Genomic DNA, 23,905 nt, shown 5'->3' on the forward strand with positions numbered 1-23,905 from the left:
AAAAAGACATCCATATTTAAACCCTTAACTTTTTTAATCAAAGGATTTATAATTAAAGCTAGAGTCTCCTTATCTGACCCTCTCCATTCCTCTTTCTGGGGCTAGCCTTTTTTTTTAAATTGGTTTTTTGTTTTAGTTCTTCAGTTCTCCATCTCTTTGTATAATACACTTTAATGATATTTCTCAACTAATCAACATGCTGTTAGATGAAAATTTATGCCTGTTAATCTCCCCCACTCCTCCTGTCAATATAATTATTTCACTTTTAGTTTTTTTTTACCTATCTTTGTACTTTTAAAAATTATATAAGCATAAAGATAAACTTCTTAAATTATAAAGAGTATTTGTGTTAGTTTCCTATTGCTGCTTTAGCAAATTACCACACGTTTTGTGGATAAAACAAGAGAAATTTGTTGTCTTACAGTGCTGGAGGTCAGAAGTCCTAAAATCAAGATGTTGGCAGGGCTGTGTTTTTTTCTGGAGGCTCTAGGGAGAATCCCCTTCCTTGCTTTTCCAGCTTCTAAAGGCCTCCTGCACTCTCTTGGCTTGTGGCTCCTTCTCCATCTCCAAAGCCAGTAGAGGAGCATCTTTTCTTCTCTGACCTTTCTGCTTCCCTCCTATAAGAACCATTGTGATTACATTAGGCTCGACTTGGATAATCCAGTATAATCTCCTCTTGTCAATATCTTTAACTTAATCACATCTGCAAAGTCTCTTTGGCCATCTAAGGTAACATATTCACAGGCTGTGGGGATTAGGACCTGGACAGCTTTGGGGGCCATTATTCTGCCTACTCCACCATTCATCCCAGTTTACCTGGAACAGTCCCACTATATGCCTGGTGTCCTGGTGTAACTAGTAATACAGCTCCCATTGTAAAGCAATTATACTCCAATAAAGATGTTTAAAAACATATTAATACAGCCCCTTTTATTCTCAAAAGTGTCTCCACTTGAACAAAAAATTATAACACCCCACTTATCCAATGTTTCCCAATCTCTTTTATACCATAACACATGTGGAAAACGATAACATTTTATAGATCCTCAGGATAAAAGAACAAGCCTACTCATGACTAGAGGTAATTGTCTCAGAAGCTCTGGCCACGTTAGGACCCAGCTGGCTGCTCCAAGGGGCAAAAGTATCAACATCTCAGCACCCCTATAACCCACTTATGGTACGCCATTGGCCACTGCATACCACTGCAAAGTCTTCCTTACACTAAAGCAATATAATATGTTTTAAAGCCTGTTCTTCTGATATGCTCCTGTGTGAGCAGCATTTAATTCCAAGGAGTGTACCCGGGTTCTCATACACATGCCCTGACGCTCCTGTCATTGCAATCCTGCCTGCAGGTTAGTTCAGGTTGTCAGACTGCTGGCATCTTTTCCCATATGCCCTCTGGTTCTTTGTCCCTGCAGAATTCCCCATCCCTCGCGCATTCTCCCAGGCACCAAGAGTGTCGGTGTTGGTGGCAGGGAGGTCCCGTTGGATTCTCTGGATGGGCTTTTTAGACAGCTTGCAAAATTTTTCTCTGGGTCTTCAGAGTGCATACGTCTCTTAACTTTGTAACACATTTTTTTTTTCTTTAAACATACTTCGTTTACCACAAAGCCGTTAGTGGTAAAACATTTTATCAACATTACCTCCTTTCTAATCATCAAAAGTCACAAGAGCTTGGCTCAGAGGCACACTGTAGTGTAGATATGGCACCAGCACTTTTCCTAGTATCTGAGCTGCTGTTTGTTCCCTTAGTGGGGTCCTTGCTTTAACGGCTGCTTTTCATTTCAACCACGTTGCTAATTTACTGAACAGGATGCACCTTCCTTGGTCATCAGCATGTTACATAATGATGGTGTTTGGCTTTCTTTATAACAATTCCTAATTTCTATAGCCATTTCTTTCTTTTTTTTTTTTTTTTGCGGTACGCGGGCCTCTCACTGCTGTGGCCTCTCCCGTTGCGGAGCACAGGCTCCGGACGTGCAGGCTCAGTGGCCATGGCTCACAGGCCCAGCCGCTCCGCAGCATGTGGGATCTTCCTGGAACAGGGCACGAACCCATGTCCCCTGCATCGGCAGGCAGACTCTCAACCACTGTGCACCAGGGAAGCCCCCAAATTAAGAATTTTTAAGTGAACTTTTTGGCTCTGTGCCACTTAATGAATTCTACTGTTATGGCTTACAGAATATTTTAAATTACACTAACAAAGAATGCTTATACTACAGATAATTACTCAATCCACCCATAGAAGTTCCATGTGAACAACGGCATTTCTCTCTGGTTTCTGACAAAAATGGGTGGGCACTTCTGTGTCCCAGCCGAAGTGTAGCACACTTTACAGTTCAGTCTTTTGAACATCAGTCAGGCTATTACGAGATACCTCGTGAAAGTTTAAATTTGGGTAGGATTCTAAATACTCTAAATTCTGCATACGAAGTAGGACTTCATGAACATTTTTATACCACACCATCTTAAATACATGTAATGCAGCTATGTATACAGAGACCGTGTTGTGTACCCTGGGTGTTTTTGTTTTTTCCTTAACCAAATGTGCTCATTCTACATGTGCTATTTTGTAACTGCCATGTATGTGGGGGCCAAGGGCTGGGAAGCCAGAACCAAGAGACATATGACGTTTGTGACTCTGGGTGCGTTGCCCCTCCTCTCTAGGCCTCAGTTTCTCCACTAAGGATGAGAGGTTGGACTCACTGACCCAAGAGGGGCTTTCCAGCTCTGATAATCTAGAGTTAAAGGAGGCTCCCTGGAAGAATCCCTCATTCTCTTTATGTCTAGGGATGTAAATAGAAGAAAAAGAGAACAAAGGGGAAGGAAAAGAAACAGCTACGAAAAAAAACGGGAAGGAGCAGATACATGCTGATAAAAGAAGGGGAAAGGAAAGAAGCAGCAAGATGCCTAGACTCACAAAGTGTGAGTACGGACTTCATTTATTAAAAAATAGGTTTCAATTCCCAATGTTTTTTAAGAACACTGGCTGTGGAGTTATACAGAGTTTGACTCCTGGCTTTATCACTTATATTCTTGTGTGACTTTGGGCATAGTTTTCCTGTCTCCTTGCCTCAGTTTCATTTATTAAGTGGAATGAAAAATAACAACCTCATAGGATCTCAGTGGGGAGTAAATGAGTTTGTAAAGCACATAGCACTCAGTGAATCAGAGATCTGTCATTGTCAGCACTTTTCATGGAGTCCTTCTGAGACAGCGGGGGCAGGAATTCTCCTTCCTTTAAGGTGTTTGTAGGTCACCCTTCCCCTTCACATCCTCATGAAGCCAAACAACTCCCAGTTCCTGAATGAAGAACCCAGAGAGGCGAAGCACATATGTTCCCCCCATGCTACCCAGGTCTGTCCCTCCACTGGATGTGGACAGTGAGAGTAATGAGAATCACCTCTTGTGTGGGTATATTGATCCGTACAGTGTGCCAAGTGCTCTGAAACCCAACAGACCCTCTTCTGGCTGAGAGATGAGGAGGCAGAGGCTCAGGGAGGTTAAGCCCCAAGAGGTCATGTCATGTGTCCAGGGGTATAGGAGGCTGGGAAGCTCTATCTCAACACTTTTGTCCCAGTACCCATAACCTGGGGAGGCATTCGCTCAGCTTCTCCGGGGAGGCTGGGCTCCTGCGTGTTCTCTGCCCTTTGATGGCGTTCCCCACCCTGCTGCTTCACTAACCGTGGGTGCTGCTGAGTGGTGGGTGCGGTGAGATGGTCAAGTACGTGGTCACTGGCACTCTGGCTTCAGCGATGATCAGCCGTGCGACCCTAAATGTTTTAAATCTTTCTAAAGCCCACTTTCCTCATCTGTAAAATGGGGATAATGCCTTATGCCTAGAATGAGAAGCTGAGACAGGGTTTCTTGAGAAAGTGATTTACTAAGGGAGTGTTCTCAGGAGAAGGGGTGTGAGGGAAGCAGAAGGGAAGAAAAGGGAAAAGCTAAGTGAGGATGCGGTCTCAGGTGGAGACTAGCTTCAGCCTGATCCCACAGGGAGCTCTGGAGCACAGGTTGCATCATAAGCTGGTCCCACCTTAAAGTCAGGGGACTGACCTTTGGTTCCCATCCCCCTTAAGTAATTGGCTGTGGACTGCACTTCCCCCATCTGTCATAGAGTGTGAAGGAAATGGATCGGGGACCCAAGGGATCCTGAAAGAAGAGATGGAGAGAAAAAGGGGAAATTGAGCAGGACTCATATGACATACACAATCAATAAACATATACCCTCTCCTTTTTATACAAAAGGCTGTATCACCATTCTCTTCATATTTTCCCTTAGGAATATAACTGGAATTTGCTTCAAAATACTTTAGGGTGCAGGGGCATTAGGTGGGAATAGATAATCGGGGTGGTGGTGGTGGTGGTGATGGTATTGGGTTGGGATACAGATAAATAATGTTGGCCAAGAACTCTCTCCAAACAGAGTTGGTTTCACTCCCAGCAGCCAATCAAATCTGCTCTTTTGAACACCATCAATGGTCATTTTTCACTAAACACAATGGTCTGTTTTCAGTCCTCTTATGTGAACAAGCAGTAGCATTTGACATAGGTAGTCTCTAACCTCCTTGAAAAACTTTCTTCACTTGGCTTCCCAGACACCACCACTTCTGGTTTGCCTCCTAGCTCAGTGACCATGCCTTCATGGTTCCTTCTACTCATTCCTAGTCATCTTTCTATGCTCTCCTAGACTTGATTTTTCGATTTCCTCCCATAGTTATTTGCACTCACTTCCCTGGTGAGCTCATCTAGTCTCTTTGCTTAACTACCATAAATATGCTGACAATGGCCAATTTTTTATCTCTACACTGGACCTCTCTACTCTCCACAATCATCCCAATGCCTACCTGACCCCTTCCCTTAGATGTCTAACAGGCGCTTCACACACAACAGTCTCCCCTTGCTCCCCACCAAAACCTGCCCTGCCACTGTCTTTCTGTTCTAGTAAAAGGCAACTCTATCTTTCCCGTTGCTCAGGCCAAAGTGTTTGGCTCCTCCCTCATACTCCACTTCCAGTCCATCAATGTGTCCAACCTACTATAAAATTATTTTCAGAAACTGACCACCTTCACTGCTGTCACTCTTGTCAAGTCATCACAATCTTATCCTGGCTTACTACAACTGCCTCCCAACAGGTGTCGCTGTTTCTGCCCTTGCCTATATCAACCCAATAGACAAAGCATCCTTTTAAGCCCAAATCAGATCATGGCACTCCTCTGCTGAAACTCCTCCAGTATCTTCCCATCTCACTCAGAATAAAAGCCAAAGCCCTTAAAGTGGCTCACAGAGCACTATACAATTTTCACCCATTTGTTGTTGCTCTGACCTAATCTACTTCTCTTTCCCTAGCTCTCTTTGCTCCAGCCACAGTGACCTCCTTGTCATTCTTCAAACGGATGAGGCGCAGTCCCACCCCAGGGCCTTAGCATACGCTATTCCCTCGGCCCAGAATGCTCTTCCCAGTGTTCACATGGCCTGTTTCTTCACCTATTTCAGGTCTTTATTTACATTTCATCTACTCAGTGAGAGCTTTCTTGACTATTTTAAAAGTTGCAATCCCTTCCCTCTGCCTCCAGACTCCCTCTTCCACTTTCCTGATTTATTTTTCTCCGCAGCAGATACACCGCTGACATATGTATATTACTTAGTTATTCTTAGTAATTTCTGTTGCCTGTCTCCTCCCACTAAAATATAAACTGCACAAGAGCGGGGGTTTTTGTCTATTTTGTTCACTGTTGTATCCCTAGAGCCTGGCACAATGATACTCAATAAATACTTATTGATAAAAATATGAACACATTTCCTCATCCTTATCTTCTTACTGTTTGATTTGATTCTTAATTTCTGTTATTATATTTTAAATTTCCAAATTTTAATTTTAATTTAAAATTAATTTAAAAATATAAAATTTATAATTTTTATTTTTCTCAGAATATTCTTTTTTAAAGCATATTGTTTTTATTTCATGATTACAACATCTTATCTCTCTGAGGTTTTTTTAGGGCAGTATTTCTCCAACAAGAGGCAACATCAGAATCACCTGGAGGGCTTATTGAAACAGATTGCTGGGCCCCACTCCTGGAGTTTCTGATGCAGATTCTGGAGTGGGACCCCAGAATCTGCATTTCCAGTAAGTTCCCAGGGGATGCTGATACTGTTGGCCCAGGGACACCAGTTTGTGCTTTTATGTTTTGCATAGTTTCTTCCAACGTGCTTTCATGTGTTTGTGCATTTGATTATTCTTCTTAGAGGCTTTTCTCAGATGTCTGGTAATCTCTTTCAAATTTTAAAATTAACCTTTTAAATACAGTAAAGTTCATATATTTTAATTGTCCAGGTAATGGCTTTTGACCAGCATTTAAGCCTAGGTAGCCATCATCCCAATCAAGATGTAGCATTTTAGCACTGCCCCAGAAAGCTCTCAAGTCCCTTTGCTGTCAGTCCGCACCCCACACATCCCAAGCAACCACTGATCAGTTTTCTGTCACTAGATTAGTTTTTTGCTCATTCTATATATTGTATTAGTTGAATCATGTAGAATGTAGTCTCTTGTGTCTAGCTTCTTTCACTTAGCATAATGAGATTCATCCTTATCAGTAGTTCCTTCCTGCTATATATGCCACAATTTGTTTATCAATTCATCTATTAATGAATATTTGAGTTGTTACTAATTTAGCTTTAGTAAGCTGCTTGCTGTGAACCTGTGAGTACAAGTCTTTGTATGGATCACAGCCAGGACTAGGGTGAGGCAAGCCAGGAAACCTAGTTCACAAAATTTAAGGAGGCCCTCACTCTTGTGTACCTATAAGTACCAACTTTGCACTTGCACAACCCCGAGAGGGAGCCCCTCCTTAAATTTTCCACCCAAGGCACAACTACTGAATATGCTTCTATTTTTCTTGGGTAAAGAGTGAAATTGCGGGCTTCCCTGGTGGCGCAGTGGTTGAGAGTCCGCCTGCCGATGCAGGGGACGCGGGTACGTCCCCTGGTCCGGGAAGATCCCACATGCCGCAGAGCGGCTGGGCCCGTAAGCCATGGCCGCTGAGCCTGCGTGTCCGGAGCCTGTGCTCCGCAACGGGAGAGGCCACAACAGTGAGAGGCCCGCGTACCACCCCACACATAGGATAGGTATGCATTTAACTTCGTAAAAAACTGCCAACGAGTTTTCCAAAGTGGCTGCACCATTGTACACTCCCACCAGCAAGGGATGAGAGTCCCAGTTGCTCCACATCCTCACTAACACATGTATTTCCACTCTTTTCTTCTCTGTTGCCACAGATGGACTGCTGCAAATATGGCTCACCTGTGCAGTTCTTTCTGTCATCCTCATCTCTTTGGCTTTCCTGATCCAAATGAGACTCAGGAGAGTTTTTGTTGTTAGTCTTGCTGAACTGTCCATGAGTGCTGTTTCAAACAAAGGCAATATAAGCTGTGCAGCTCTGAGTGAGCTCTTCACCTTCAGAAAGAGTTTTTATTGATGCTTTTCTGAGATCTGCCCTCTCCCCTAACCCCCCACCCTGGGTCCCCTCACTCCTCTCTGAGTTTCTTCTCCTTTCTCCTGCACAGCTTCTGTCTGATCTCAGCTGCTTTTGTTGGTCCTTACACGTATTTTGGTAACTATGGATTATATTTCTCTTCTGGCTTTTCTGTAAATAGAATTTGCAGTTTTTTCTTTTGCTTTTGTACAGTTTCTAAGAGTAAAAGTCAAAGTGGTTATTTACACAACCATTTTGCACTAGAAATCTTTATATTTCTGAGTAAACAGTGGGGGCAGAGGTAGAGATTTGTATATTAGAGAAAAGTTATCTGGGAAAGATAAGGAGATGTTATTGTATGCCTGTTTCTAATTAGGGCTGCAAAATGATAAGGTTGATAGAGTCCTAACAGTATCTGAAAATTGTGCAGCCTTTTCTCAAGGGTCTCTCTGATAAAGGTGTAGTGGTCACCACAGAAGTAAGAACCTTATCTAGAGTCAGTGCATCCCAGGTGCAGATGGCGAAGTCCCACCTCCATCAGTAATTCCAATAGGGAGCTATGTGGTTCTCACAAGCTCTGCCTTTCTGGGGTAAAACATTAGGAGGAGCCACAGAATCAATGAAATTTGAGGTGGGAGATGACCTAAAGGGGGCATTCCTAGACTTGGACTCAGCAGCATTCCAAGCACAGCTCCTGGCACTGAGCAGTCAATGAACTGGGGACTTCTACCAGGGATGGGATGAATTCATTCATCCTCATATTTTGACTACATTCTTTTCTCTTTCCCTGCTGAAATGAATCAACTGGAATAGATTTTTAAAAATATATATATAGGTTATGGAACATATAGAGATTTTAAACATACATACATAAAGTAATATATGTTTATGAAATAATTTAAACAGTACAGACAGTGAAGAATAAAAGTCTTAAGGAAAACAGTAAGTACTGGTATTCATGATTCTAAATTTTAACACCACACATCTGTACATTCCTATATATAGATACTTCTATAAATACATGGCATAGGGTTTGGAAAACAATACTCAAATGCTGGCAACTGTAAATCTTTGGAGAGGAGAGTGAATTTGGGAGAAGGGAAATTTTCACTGTTTATATATACCAGGGAAGTTCATGTTCATTATCTTGATTGTGGTGATGGTTTCACAGGTGAATACATATGTTGAAAGTTATCAAATTATACACTTTAATTATGTGCAGTTTATTGTATATAAATTAAACCATAATAAAGCTGTTAAAATATTCAGTAAAAATTATATAATGCAGTAACATATTTTTATTAGAAATGTTACGCAAGAATTTCCCTGGTGTTACAGTGGTTAAGAGTCGGCCTGCCAATGCAGGGGACATGGGTTCAATCCCTGGTCCAGGAAGATCCCACAGGCCGCGGACCAAGTAAGCCTGTGCGCCACAACTACTGAGTCTGCGCTCTGGAGCCTGTGAGCCACAACTACTGAAGCCTATGGGCCTAGAGCCCATGCTCTGCAACAAGAAAAGCCACAGCAAGGAGAAGCCACTGCACCACAATGAGGATTAGCCTCCCCCGCTCACAGCAACTAGAGAAAGCTGGTGTGCAGCAATGAAGACCCAACGCAGCCAAAAATAAATAAATAAAGTTATATTAAAAAAATTTTTTTAAAAGATAATGAATATATTTATCACCTTGAAAGTTTCCTTATGTCCCTTTATAATCACTCTCTCCTCTCCTGATCTCCTCAGCCATTCCCAGGCAACCGCTGATGTGTTTTCTGTCGGTGTAGAGTATTTTTAAATTTCTAGAATATTATATAAACAGAATTTTTTTTTCTGGCTTCTTTCACTCAGTATAATTAAGATGTATCCATTCTGTACCTGTTTCAATAGCTTTTTTTTTTTTTTTTGCTCCGTAATTTTTAAAAGTAAAATCTGCTAGGAGGAGGGAAGAGGAGCGTAGATAAGACATACACCCCCTGTTGCCATTAAAAAATGTTATTTACATTTTTAAAATATATTAAAAAGAGGGTATTGACTTACCTCACTGCCCCATTTCCAGTCGCAACCACACGTTTGGGCAAACGTTTAAAAGTATGACGAAAGTTTTGAAAAGATGCATTATTTCTCGGTTATTAAGCGCAACATATGCTCGGTGAGACGTGTTAACGCACGGCTAGGGTAAAACTGAGCCACCTTTCACAAGCCCACAGCTCAGGGGACCGCGCTCTCCGACTCTGGACTCGCGGCCGCGTCTGGATCTTCGACGCGCGGCTCACGCCCAGATCCCGCGAGCACCGTCCTTCCCGCAGAGGCAGCTCCCGTCGCCAGGTGGTGCTGCGAAGCCGAGCCCCCGAGCCCCGCGAGAGGGGAGGAGCAGCCGCGCGCGGGAGCATGTGATCCGGGCCTCGGGTTTGGGAGCCTGGATCACGTGATGGCGCCCGGAAGCGGCTGCCTGGGCAGCGGAGGGTGGGGATGGCTAGGGCTCCGAGCTGAGGCGGGGAGTGGTGGGCTGCTGCGCTGAAGCTGGAGCCAGAGCCGGAGTCGGAACCCGAGCGGTGAGTCCGCGCGCTGATGGCCTGGGGCTGGCGGCCGGTCGTCGCCTTCTGCTGGACCCACGTCGCCTTCCTCCGGGCTCAGCGGATGCTCCGGGTCAGGCACCGACCGGCTTAAGCTGCGGGTCCGAGTCTCCTCGGTATCCCGGTCGCAGCTGCGGTGCGATGAGGGCACTCCTCCTGGATGAGGGGAGGTGGAGAATCCCTAGTCCTTCGCGCTGTCTCCCTTGACCTCCCCGACCTGTTTGACAGGTGTAGAAACTGAGGTCCCGAGACGGGAAGAATCACCGAAATGACCAGCTAGAGCTTCTGTTGAGCGCTTTCTAGAGGGGTCCGGACATCGCGGGCAGGTGACCCGCCAGCTGCGGGAACCCTGCTTGGGACTTGCTAATAGCGGGTCTTTGGGTCATTGAATACCGAAACTACCACGATGCAGCGAAATTATCTTTTGCAGCCCCTTTCTAGAGCTGTGGGGAAATCGAGGTCCAAGAAGCGGTAGGGTTTGCCTAAGGTCATCCAGTGAGTTAGTCGCAGCCCTGCGACTAGAATCCAAGTCTCCCTGAGCTCCAGTGGCTTTTTGCTTTTCACCACACTGCCTCCTGCAGAAAACTTGATAGGTGAAAAGCACGCTTTTCCTGTCCCCTTTTCTTTCATTCCTCTCCCTTTTTTAGCTCTGCATTCTCCATCGCCGCCGGGATCGACTTGGCTCTGGGTGTGGTTCCCTGATTCAGTGTTCACCGATTTTTCTGCAAACTCATCATTCTGTAGGTTTTGTTTCTAAGCGTTCTGAAATTTTGTGTAAGTCATACCAAAATATGAAATAAGAAGCAGAGTATGCTCCTGGGAGGGTAGGTGGCTCACAGCTGAGGTTGTGGAGAGCCCTAACATTAACTTGAAGAATGTCAAGACCTTTGCTTTATTTTTAATATAGCTTGTTAGGTTTGGGGAATGCTGGTCATTCGGATGGATGTTTTGCTTGCCAAAAGAAGATAGCAGCGTGGTGTAATGGAAAGAACTGAGACTGGGGAATCAGGAGATTTTGTTCTAGTTCTGACACTTGCTTTGCAACCTTGGGTGACTCCCATCCTTGCTTGGGTTTAGGTTTCCCAGTCTGAACAGTGATGGGGTGGAATCCCTAAGGTCTCCTTCTGCTGTGACATTCTCTGCATCTCAGTCTGTTTGTTGTCTATTCAGAGAGATTTTTTTCTCCTGTATATTAGTATTTCCCTTGCAAAAAGGTTTAATTCAGTTGTCCAGGAAGCAGTTTCTCTACTTATTTCTAGGTTACCATGAAATCCACCTCTTCTTTCTACCTATCTCTGTATTATATCTAAGCTAAATGCTGATAGCTGAAAATGGTTTTGACTTTTATTATTTTAAATATGATCAAGGCCCTCTTTGATTCTTGTTGAGAGGCTAGTCTACAGTAATTAACGTGATTGGATGTTTAGAGTGTGTTTTTTTAAAAGACGTTCTTGAAGTCAAGAGGACACAAAAGACTTGACCATTCCCTCTGGGTTTGAGACTGTTTGGGGTGGAGGCCTTATGCAACAGAGCCTGCTCTGATGATCATATTAAGTCTCTCTCCCTTTGTTTTCTGGTTGTGCCATTTATAATTGTCTGCTCTTGAGTCCTTGTTTTCCCTTTAAAGCATATATCTGTTCATTTGGCCTCATCCCTGTGGCAGCTTGAAGTGCTCAGAGCTTTGTCTATTTTAAAGGCAGTGTAAGGAGGTGGAATCCATTTCTTTTGTAATGTTCCAGAGACCACAACTGGGACGGTGGATGGAAGTGCCATAAAGGAAGTGGTTTTGGGGTGAGCATAAGAACTTTAAAAGACTTAGCGCTCTAGCATGTTGCAACACAGAGCATGGCAGTCCCTGTCTCTGGAGGTCATTGTCACTGGGCAATTACTTTTGGGAATGTTGTAGATTAGGTCATCGTGTTGGGTAGAGGGTCAAACTAGATAAAATTTTCAGTTTTCGGGCTTCCCTAATGGCGCAGTGGTTGAGAGTCCGCTTGTAGATGCAGGGGACACGGGTTCGTGCCCTGGTCCGGGAGGATCCCACATGCCGCGGAGCGGCTGGGCCCGTGAGCCTTGGCCGCTGGGCCTGCGCGTCCGGAGCCTGTGCTCCGCAGCGGGAAGGGCCACAGCAGTGAGAGGCCCACGTACCGCAAAAAAAAAAAAAAATTTCAGTTTTCTTCTAACTCAGAAGTTCTTTGAAATTGTAGGACTGGACTTGTTAGCATGTGGGATGTGAGGTAGAGTAGATGGAACCGAGGTCCACTTTTGTGAGTGCTTTATTTTTCCCCTTTGCTCAGATAACAATTCTCATGTTAAATATTCCACTTTTTCTTTCTTTTTATCCCTCCTCTCTTCCCCAGTGAGTGTCTCAGTTCTTTAAGTTCTTGATACCTCTTCCAGGGTCAGATGCTGAAGAGTCATTGCTGTTAATGGTATATTCTTTCTTTCCATCCTGACCTGAAGTGAGATCCTAGAGCTGGGCTGAGTGAGTGGACTTTGGTTTCTACTTTTGCTGACTGGTCCTCATACTTTCTTCCAGAGGTGTGTGACTACCCACTGAGTCCTAGGCTAGCTTTCTCTTTTTCCCAAAGAGGAAGCTCACATTGTCTTAACCCAGATCTTGGTGGAATCTTGGACCTCCTTCCTTTGGCCGGACCTTACTGGGTCTGAGCACACAGAGCTAGTCTCTATTTAATGAGTGTGGGGTCCAGTGGACAGGATATTCTGCATATGCCAAAAGAGAAACCTCCTGATGCTGTATTTGGTGCTGTCTCATCTTTTTCCTTCCATACATTTCTCTTGGAATCCTTGACACCCAGGGCCAGTTCTCAATGACCCTCTCTAGTAGGAAAGACTCCTCTGTGCTTCCCTTTTCCATGAAGTTCAGGAATCTGTCTACATGCGTTACTGGAATGCTCTTGGCACATAGATCACTGTTTCCGAGATGGAGACCTGGCTCAGCTCTCCAGAGTGATGGAATGGAGGAAGCCCTGTAGTGCTTTATTTGTGTAGTGACTCCCTGACTTGAACTTCTGACTTCTGTCCTTGAACTTCTCTCTGGTAATAACACAGTTGCTGCCATTAATGAGGGTCCATTATGTACCAGGCAACATAATTAACATCTTTTCCTTCTACCTTGTAACAAAATTGTGATGTAAGCATTCTTTTTTTTTTTTTAATGTAAGCATTCTTAATGACATTTTTCAGATGAGGAAATTGAGACAAAGGGAGATCAGGGTCACACAACTAGGCTCTGAACTCATGTACTTTTTATTATTCAGGATTCCCCCTGTAGACCTAATCCTGCCCCAGTTTTGTTCCCAGGGAGATTTTGGGGAGAATAGATGGTGTGTTAGAAAGAACACTGGACTAGGAATCGGATATGCTGTATTCTAATCCCAAACTGTTAACCAGCTGGGGGCTTGGTTTTCTCACCTATAAATGGGAAACTGGAGCTTGGTTACCTGTCAGTCATGCCTGGTCCTAACATTTAGAGATTTTTATAATTGTGGGTAAAAAGTGAGTGTGTTTGCTCTTTCAGCTGCTTCCGTGCAGAGCCTGCTGATGTCAGCAGCTGTTTTGCGGCTGTCTTTGCACCAGAGCCTCTCAGGCAGGAGTCTCAAGTTAGGGAATGTACTTTTTTGGTAGATCAGATGGAGTCCTATCTGATGTCCTCTAAAATAAATCTTGTGGTTGTCAGAAATGTTCACTTCCCTCCCTGTAGACCACATATAGGAACACAGTCTGTGTCTTTGTTCATGTTTTTGGAATTCCAGCAACAGAGAAGAGAACGTATATCTAGAGAATTCGCTGTTTCTCTGGGTTCCAGAGAATGTAATTGTTTCAGAATAATAGGTAGCACTTTTAGTCTGCGTATTATCACCAATCCATGCACTTTGGTAGGAGGTGAGGCCTGTGGTATACCTATCATAAGATCATATATATATATATATATATATTTTTTTAAGGGAAGCCCTATATGTTTTTTTTTCATAGTGCTTTATATAAATCTGCCTGTAATCGGGATCATCTAAGAAGCTCGTTAAAATTAAAATGCTCAGGCTGAATCAGATTGGGCCCAGAAATCTGTTTTTTTTTTCAGCAGTTTTATTGAGATATAATTCACATAGCATACTATTCATCCATTTAAAGTGTACAATTCAATAGCTTTTCCACTGAACTCACAAAGTTATGCAACCGTCAACACAATCAATTTTAGAATATTTCATCACCCAAAATAAACTCTGAACCCTTTAGCTGTCACCCCCCAATCCCTCCCAACTCTCTACCGCAAACTCTAGGCAACTACTAATCTACTCTTTGTCTATAGGTTTCCCTATTCTGAACTTTCATATGAATGAAATCATACGCTATATGATCCTCTGTGACTGACTTCTTTCCCTTAGAATAATGTCTTCAAGGTTTATCTGTGCTGTAGCATCTATCAGTATTTCATTTCTTTTTATTGCTGAATAATATTCCATTGTATAAATATTCCACATTTTCACTTATCCATCTATCAGGGGTTTTTTTGGCTACTAGGAATAATGCTGCTATGAACATTTGTGTGTATGTTTTTCTGTGGACATACATTTTCATTTTGGTATGTACCTAGGAGTGGAATCATTACTGGATCATATGGTAACTATGTTTAGCCTTTTGAGGAACTGCCAGACTGTTTTCCAAAGTGATTGCACCATTTTACATTCCCACCAGCAGTGTAAGAGGGAACCCTCTACAATTTGTCTACATCCTTGTGGATACTTATTATTATCTGTCTTTGAGTCTAGCCATGCTGGTGGGTGTGAAGTGGTATCTCATTGTGATATTTGTTTCTCATTTACCTGATGGCTAAGGATATTGAGTATTTTTACAGATGATTATTGGCATTTTCACATCTTTGGTGAAATATTATTCAGATCCTTTGCCCATTTTTTAATTGGGTTTTCACTTTATTATTGAAGTGTAATATATTTGCAGAAAATTTTTCCCATTCTGTGGGTTGATTTTCACTTTCTCGGTGGTATCCTTTGAGGCATATACATTTTAAATTTTGATTAGGTCTAATTTACCTATTTTTTCTTGTGCTTCTGCTGCCGTATATAAGAAACTCTGCTTAATCCATGGTCACAAAAGTTTATACCTATGTTTTCTAATAAGAGTTTTTATAGTTTTAGCCCCTACATGTAGGTCTTTGACCTATTTTGAGTTAATTTTTATATATAGTGTGAGGTAGAGTTACAACTTCATTCTTTTGCACGTGGATATCCAGTTGTCCCAGTGTCAATTGTTGAAAAGACTATTTTTTCCTCCATTGAATTGTCTTGGCACCCTTGTCAAAAATCAATTGACCGTAGGTATGAGAGTTAATTTCTGGACTCTAAATTCTATTCTGTTGATCTGTCTGTCATTATGCCAATACTGTATTGTCTTGGGGTCACTGTAGCTTTGTGTAGCAATTGGGAAGTCCTCCAACTTTGTTCTTTTTCTCCAAAATTGTTTTGGCTAATTTGGGCCTCTTGAATTTCCATATGAATTTTAGAATTAGCTTGTTAATTTCTGCAGAAAGGCAGCTGGGATTTTGATAGGGATTCAATTGAATCTGTGGATCAATTTAAGGAATATTGCCATCTTAACAGTATTAAATCTTCTAATTCATGAATATTGGGATGTTTTTCATTTATTTAGGTCTTCTTTAATTTCTTTCAACAATGTTTTATAGTTTTCATGTACAAGTCTTACACCTACTTGGCTAAATTTCTTCCTGAATATTTGATTCTTTTTGATGCTGTTGTAAATAGAACTGTTTTCTCAATTTTGTTTTCAAATTGTTCACTGAAAGTACAAAGAAATACAACTGATTTTTGTATATTGATCTTATATCCTGCAACTTTGCTGAACTTATTAGTTCTAATGGTTTTTAGAGGATAATTTTTTATGTGTTTATAAGTCACCCTTAGAAGTATTGTTTAAATTTTAGTAATGAAGCTAACAGTTTAGTACTGCCTCTCCCTCCCTACTCTCTTTTCCTCTCCCTGACCTTCCCGTGTGCCCTGAAAGAGACCTACAAACTCATACAGATGGATTCTCCTTCCGTTATTGGAATTTATCTTGTTTATTGTACTGAATTTGGAATAGAATTTAATCACTAAGTCTTAAATAGCTATCTTGAGAACATTTTAGTATATTCAAAAGTAAGTTCAAAAATGAGTTTAGTATTTCCAAAAGTATGAGTCTGGTAGGTGGGGGAAAGATGCTCTTACAGTTTTTATTATCAGTGGTCTTTGTTGGAAATTAAAGAAACATAAAATAAATACAAGGAGCCACCCATTCATCAGAAATAGCAAAAATAAAAATGATAAAATCCAGGAATTCCCCGGCAGTCCAGTGGTTAAGACTCAGTGCTTTCACTGCTGGGGCCCAGGTTCAATCCGTGGTCGGGGGACTAAGATCCCACAACCTGTGTGCACAGTGTGGCCCAAAAAAAAAAAAAAAAGATAAAATCCAAAGTTGGCAGGGTTATGAAAAGATAGGCATGTCCATATATTGCTAGTGATACTGTATGTTAGTTCAGTCATTTGTATGGTGATAACCATAGAAAAGCCTATTCATCTAGCTCTATTCCAAGGATATGACTTGAAAACTAGAAACTATTTGTAGGAATTTTTTTAGCTATGATGTAAGATAGTCCAAAAAAAAAGCTCAAAAGCCAACAGTTGGGAGCTAGTGAAGCAAATTATTTTATTAATATAATGATGGACCATTATATTACTATATTACAACTAAAGATCATCAGTGTGTGTACTGTGTAGATTCAAGGAAGAGTAGATATAAAATAAGTGGAAAAAAACCTTAAAATAATGAGAATATGGATTAATTAAAAATAGTTTATATAAGGAAATTTATCAGGGTTATACAAATAGTTGGTATTTCAATGCAATTTTGGTTGAATGTACACTTGCAAAAAACAATATATACATATATATGTTTGCCAGTAAACATGCAGACTTTTCTTATGTAGTACACTTTTTTTTTTGGCTGTGCCACGTGGCATGTGGGATCGCAGTTTCTTGACCAGGGATCAAACCCGCGCCCCCTACACTGGAAGTGTGGAGTCTTAACCACTGGACTGCCAGGGAAGTCCCTTAGTACACTCTTTTGAGTCTAAATATCTTATGGAGATTTTACTTTGTGTTGATGGGCCACACATATTGTATAAACTCTGTCCATTGTCCTCAAGAACCTGAAGGAAGGGCTTCCCTTGTGGCGCAGTGGTTGGGAGTCTGCCTCCCGATGCAGGGGATGCGGGTTCGTGCCCCGGTCCGGGAAGATCCCACATGCCGCGGAGCGGCTGGGCCCGTGGGCTGTGGCTGCTGAGCCTGCGCGTCCGGAGCCTGTGCTCTGCAGCGGGAGAGGCCACGGCAGTGAGAGGCCCGCGTACCGCAAAAAAAAAAAAAGAACCTGAAGGAAGAGCTGGTCTTGAACTCTTAAATATTACAACTCTTAAATATTAACTGTCCATACTCATTTAGACAGTTAACAGGGTCTAATAAAATCTCCCACAGGGCAGGAAATGGCAATTATAGCACTAGACGGTAGAAACCAGATTTCATCACAGAGAGCCCAAGGCAAGGTGTCCATGGAGGCTTGCATTCAGTGGGGACAGCTAGAGAGAAGAGGAGGACGCCTTGGTTGCCAGAAAGAACCCTAGAAGGCACTCCAGGGAGTGACCGCACCCACCCTCTACAGTGCTTCAATTTCTGCTTAGCAGCTCTGAGAGGGGCTTCTGCTTGGATCTTTCCAGGGATAAGGAACTATCTCCTAGAGCGATCCATTTGGACAACTCCCTTTTTTTTTTTTAAATATATTTATTTATTTATTTTTGGCTGCATTGGGTCTTTGTTGCTGCGAGCGGGGGCTACTCTTTGTTGCGGTACGCGGGCTTCTCATTGCGGTGGCTTCTCTTGTTGCAGAGCGTGGGCTCTAGGCGCACGGGCTTCAGTAGTTGTGGCATGCAGGCTCAGTAGTTGTGGCTCATGGGCTCTAGAGCGCAGGCTCAGTGGTTGTGGTGCACAGGCTTCGTTGCTCCGTGGCATGTGGGATCTTCCCGGACCAGGGCTCGAACCCATGTCTCCTGCATTGGCAGGTGAATTCTTAACCACTATGCCACCAGGGAAGCTCTGGACAACTCCTTTTGATAGTTGTCTTTCTTATGTCTAGCCAAGGACCTGCCTCCCTTTACTTTCCACCTACTGATCCTGTATCTGAGTAATCTTTGAGGCTCCACAGAACAAATCTGATCCCTAGGACAGATTTTAAAGACAGTTTTTTGACCTCCCGAGTTGCCAGTTCTCCAGGTTGAAACTTCTCAGGGCTTCCAACCGTTCTTCATTTAGCTGGTTTTCTTCCCCCTCATGACCTTGGTGCTGACCCCTGGCTATACCGCAGTTTATCATTATCCCCTTTATAGCATGCTGCCTGGAACAGAGTACAAGGTATGGCAAAAAAGAACAGTCTGTCATCTCCCTGGGGTTCTCTCTTGTTGTAGTGCAACCAAGAATTGCATTAGTTGAATTGGCATCTATTATGATATCACTGATTTCTGTTGAGCTTATCAACTAAAACCCATAAGTAGCATTTTTTTTTCCTTTTTCAACATGCACACAGTTGCCAAGCCATATCTTCCACATCCTGCAGTTGTTCATTGGACTTTTGATCTGTAGATTTCAGCTTCTTTCTGAGCAGTTTTCTTAGTGATAATCTGCTGTGGGTCACAACATAAAGAGGCCTCTTTACAGTGTTTGAAATAAATTGAGCGTCTGTACCAAGTAAGCAAGAGTGGTTTTTGGTTGATGGGGAGGGATTGGGGAAATTGTCAGTGCCTGTTTTCTGTCCCTCTCCCTCAGTAATATGCAGGGTTCACCTGGAAGGCTCTGTTCCTCAGATGCTTTTGGTGTATTGGAAGAGACTAGAAATTAGCTGCTGTTTGCATAAAGAATTGCATTAATTGATTCCTGGAATATTAGAGCAATAGTTTAGTACACCGTACCCCCCACCCCCGCCTTTTTTTTTTTTTGCGGTACGCCGGCCTCTCACTGCTGTGGCCCCTCCCGTTGCAGAGCACAGGCTCCGGATGCACAGGCCCAGCGGCCATGGCCCAACCGCTCCGCGGCATGTGGGATCCTCCAGGACCAGGGCACGAACCTGCGTCCCTTGCATCGGCAGGCGGACTCCCAACCACTGTGCCACCAGGGAAGCCCCACCCCCGTCTTTTTGAGCATGTGGAACTAAGACCCGAGAGAAATAAGAATTGTTCCAGGCTACTGAGCAAACTGGTGTTAGAGGCAGCTTTAGCACCCAGGCCTTCTGACATTCATAGAAATGAATTTAATTGCTTTTGCCTGAATAGCAGCTTTCAACTGTTCATATTGAGATACTAAATAGATTTTTTGTTTCCTGGCCCTCTTATGAATTTCATTGCCCCAGAGCTTAGATGACTTCCTTGAATTCCTCCACCATGTGAGTAAATGATGCCGACTTAGATATCTAGCAAAGTCGGCTCTGGTGGTGAAGTGAGGCAGGATCCTCTCTGGGACTTCCAAGCCCTTCACTGGCTTTGGAAGCACTTTCCTCGTGAGATTACGTGGGGTCCTTCCTCCATTATAGTTGGTGGGAGAAAATGAGATCAACCTTGGATCACTCAGGTGCTAGGTGGGGTCAGTTTCCAAAGAGTCCCTTGGGACTGGACCTCTGGGAGGACTTGACACAGAGCTGTCTATCCTCTGGCAGCTAGTGATGGGTGTTGGGCGGGACGGTGTGTTGTGATGGCCATCAGAGGTCCTGTCTCTTCACCAGGCATCTGAGATAGCACATCAGACTAAGGATGGGCATCCAGCCACGTGCTGGGGGAGAGCCCCTTATAGGCAGCTGGTTGTGCCAGTCTGCCAAGTGTCAGAAGGATTTTTATTGGTAATTTTTAATGTTCATGAGCCTTTTCTTCCTTACTTGATTGCGGATTCTTGGAGGAAGTTGACTCTCTTTCATTATGATATTCCATCACTGCAACTGGCAGTGTATTCGGTAGGTGTTTCCAGATTTAGGCAGGGCACCAGGATGTATGTTTACGGCTTGGTGCTACCTGTCTGTAGCAGAGCAGGTCCCTTCCTCTTTTGGGAGAATGATTCTTCATCTGTGAAATGAGTAGTTTGGTGTGACCTCCGAAGGCCCTTTTAGCAACCGTCTCTAGGATTCTGGGAGCCTACACAGCTCTCAAAATGTATCCTTATAGTGTTATCTTAGCGAAGTCCTTGTATTTCTCTTTTCTGGTGTATAATTATTAAAAACTCCACTCGTGGGACACCACCCTCACCGTCCTTCCTCAGCACACAATAGGAAGGGTTTCTTCTTTCACCAGCTTTTGAAAAATTGGCAAAAAAAGGAGAAGGGTTGCGGCGGGGAGATGTTGCTACAAGGGCCAGTGGTGAGCATGTCTCATGCTCCTGGTCATCCTTTGTGCTGCTTTCAGCTGCCATTTCTCAGTATGCAGGCTGGTTGCAAGAAAAGAGTCCTAGGATGAGGGAATGAGCATCACTGATGACCTCCAAAGAGTATAGGACATACCAGAAATCACGGCAGAGAGAAAGAGAAGGTCATCTGTGGCTCTGGGGCCTGGTGGCGAGTTTGAGCAGAATTAGATGATCTAGAAGGGATTTCTGGAATGCAGAAGAGGCTCTTTCTGGACCGAATGCAGAGGAAAAATAGAATACAGCTAGGAATATTTAGGTTCCCATCCTCTGAGAGCTTGCTCTTGGGGAAGGTGGATGTAGATACAATGTCAGTATTGTTCAGGGTCCAAGAAATTAGCTCAAAGGAAGGGATCGTTAATCCCAACCTAAGGAATGGGAAAGGCTGCCTAGAAGTGCCTGTCTGCGTCTTTCCCCATCCCTCCCAAGCCGTGCCTCACCTTTGCTCTGTCCAGGTGTGCGCGCAAATTTAGAAACTTACGAATGTGGCACCGACTAGATAGGTTGCGAGGGAGAAGCCAAGAGAGCTCAGCCCGCCCATGTGTACTTTGTACCTTTTTCATTTCTCTTGGTATCAGGCAACCTCATTGTACTTAATCCATAGTGCAGCTGTCACTGAGCTACTGTGGCAATGGCTGCTTCTGCCCCAGAGCCGACTCCAGGCTTGGAGCTAAAGGCCCCAGCCACTGGAGGTCTTAGCACTGCCCCTGTCCCCCCAGTTACCATGTCCACGCAGAGACTTCGGAACGAGGACTACCGTGACTACAGCTCCACCGACGTGAGCCCGGAGGAGAGTCCATCCGAAGGCCTGAACAACTTCTCTTCCCCGGGATCCTACCAGCGGTTCGGGGAAAGCAACAGCACAACGTAAGTAGCTGTTCCTGTCTACCCTCCTGGGTGGGGCTCGTATTCCTAAATTCTGTATTAGTAACGTAATCTCCATTAGAGTTATTTTTGCTCCCCTATTTTTATCAATTCCCTACTTTACAGGTGAAAGTAAGAGGTAAAGAGATTGAGTGAGTAATGGTGCTGAGATTTGCGCTTCTTGTCTGCCACTCTCTAGTCTGTTTCTTATTCTTTGTTCATTTCACCTGTGTGGTCCCAGAAGGCTGGTGCCGAGTAAGAGCCTGAACATCAGAAAAACTTCTAGAGAGAACATTCTCTTAATTTAGAGCCATGAGTCGTCTGTGCTAGAACCTTAAATGCCTCCAAGTCCAATTGGAAGCCTCCTTTGCAAAGTCTCCCCCAGACTTCCGTCCCCATCACCAATCAACTGGGACATTTGGCGGAAGAAGTAGGAAGAGGGAGGAATAACTTCTCCTGCCCTTAAAACATTCAAGGGCTTGTTAAAGGTGATCTGCTTTGCATGCCCTTGGGAGGGCTTAAGTCTTACCCCTGGAAACTGAATTCCAAGTCTCATCTGGGTGAGTTTGGCCCTCTATGGGCCTCAGTTTTTCCAAATGTAAGATCAAATTGAGGACCCCCTTACCCTGTGAAGCTATACCGACTCACTGTTCAAATGAAAAGATTCAGAGGAGGGTTTTCTACTCCACTGAGTTGTCTGGCTCAGTTCTGAAAGTCAGCAGAGCCCCGACATTTTTTCTGGACCCCAGCATTCCATCTTTTGCAGCCCTTCTCTTTATTCCTCAAGCTTTGCCATCACCTGCTCTGTGTTCCCTTGCGGGTTGGGTGTGACTTAACTGAGGGATCCATTACGTTCTTGACTCACACTGTCCCACTGTGACTGCCCAAGGAGACCATGGAAGCTTCTCTTGGAGTTCATTACTGGTGAAGCTCCGCCTAGCTGCAGTCTCTCCTAGTGCAGAGCATTTTCCCTAGTGAACTCAAAACTAGAGGAGATGGTTGGCCCACGTTATAAGCCCCTCTCCACCTCTAGCTGGTTTTCTGCTCATAAAGATTCAGTCTCCATAACTTCTTTCTCCTGTGGCATGCTATTTTAGATTCCCCCATTTGCTTGCAGTGTTAGCTGATGGAAAATACTGCTTAGACCACAACTGGCAGCAGTGAGGACTGTCTTTCCTCTTTTTTCCCTAACCATACCTACCTAATTGGCTTCCCCCAGGTGGAAGGAGTGTCAGATGCAGCCAATGACATTTGATAGCTTCCCTTCCGAAGTCACTCTTGTTACTGTGAAATACTCCTTCCAAGCTTCTCTCTCTCTAGTTTCCTTTCCAGTTTTTGCTCCTTGTTCTCAGGCATCAGCTTGTCTACGCAGTGCTTGCCGTATGGGGTCTAGATTTTCATATTTATTTTTTCTTTTCTTTTTTTTGTCATTATTTTTTTTGGCCGCGAGGCTTGCGGGATCTTAGTTCCCCAGCTAGGGATTGAATCCGGGCTCTGGCAGTGAAAGCGTGGCGTCCTAACCACTGGACCGCCAGGGAATATGGGAAAAGTACATGGAACGAAGTACAAGAAGCAAAGTATATGTACTTCGTTCCACGTACAAAAAGCATGCACACACCAGGCTCTTCTAAGGGTTTAGGGCTCAGTAAAAATCCCTAATCAGGGGTGCAAATAGGAACCCCAGATGCTTCCATGGTGATGTGTTTGGTGAGGGTATTTCCTAACACTTGAATGTTATCAAGCTGTCGACTGCTTTGATGACAGCCTCATTTTTTACTCTTTTGGGCAAAGTTTTCTTGTTGCCCTATTGAGCTACATTATACTGCTCTTGATCAGGCTTTGATACTTTTTCTCCAGGCTGGCAGGCTGAGAAACCAGTTGACTGAAACTGGTCTTCTGTAGGTTATCTGGAGCAGCCACTTGCAAAGTATGGTCTTCAGACCCTTTAGGGCTCCCAAGACCATTTTAAGAAGCCCACGAAGTCAAAACTGTTTTCATAATAATACTAAGATGTGATTTGTTTTTTCACTGTGTTGACATGTGCACTCATAGTTCAGAAGAAATGATGGGTAAAATTGCTGGCGCCTTAGTGGAAATCAAGGCGGTGGTACCAAATTTTGCTTGTCATCGTATTTCTCACTGTCACACATATACGTATACAGAGAATAAGCCGGTTTCACTTAAGCACGTCCTTGATGAAGCAGTCAAATTACTAATTTTGTTAAATCTTGACCCTTCGGTACAGGTCTTTTAATATTCTGTGTGACAAAATGGAAAGTACACATGCAATACTTCTACTGAACAACTAACAAAGTATAGGTCATTCAGACCTGAGTACTTGGCAGACATTTTCTTGAAAATGGCAGTAATGAGACCGTCACCTCAAGAAAAACAATCAGTAGTATTTGTTGCCCACAATGAAATTTGAGCTTTCGAGCAAAATCAGAAAAAAAAAAAACTCGTATCCAG

The 23,905-nt window shown here is 43.5% G+C and overlaps 1 protein-coding gene and 1 long non-coding RNA gene across 5 annotated transcripts in view; one reads left to right on the forward strand and one right to left on the reverse strand.

Moving 5' to 3' along the window:
• Positions 1-9,639, reverse strand: part of LOC112402884 (uncharacterized) — a 25,100-nt gene extending 15,461 nt beyond the window's left edge. The window contains exons 1-3 of the long non-coding RNA XR_003003782.1: positions 9,514-9,639; positions 7,307-7,407; positions 423-617 (exon numbers count right to left, since the gene is read on the reverse strand). This is a non-coding gene — a long non-coding RNA (uncharacterized LOC112402884). The remainder of the gene's footprint in view (positions 1-422; positions 618-7,306; positions 7,408-9,513) is intronic.
• Positions 9,640-9,881: 242 nt separating this feature from the next.
• LOC112402869 (proton-coupled amino acid transporter 1) overlaps positions 9,882-23,905 on the forward strand; it is a 162,909-nt gene continuing 148,885 nt past the window's right edge. For all 4 annotated transcript variants that reach the window (XR_003003781.1, XM_024750064.1, XM_024750054.1 and 1 more), the window contains exons 1-2: positions 9,882-10,028; positions 21,292-21,439. Coding sequence is in view for 3 of the 4 variants with exons in the window: in XM_024750064.1 (XP_024605832.1) it covers positions 21,297-21,439 (143 nt within the window). In the remaining variant the exon portion in view is untranslated. The remainder of the gene's footprint in view (positions 10,029-21,291; positions 21,440-23,905) is intronic.

This window comes from Neophocaena asiaeorientalis, unplaced genomic scaffold (assembly GCF_003031525.2).
Source record: "Neophocaena asiaeorientalis asiaeorientalis breed wild unplaced genomic scaffold, Neophocaena_asiaeorientalis_V1.1 scaffold548, whole genome shotgun sequence".
Classification (NCBI taxonomy): Eukaryota; Metazoa; Chordata; class Mammalia; order Artiodactyla; family Phocoenidae; genus Neophocaena; species Neophocaena asiaeorientalis.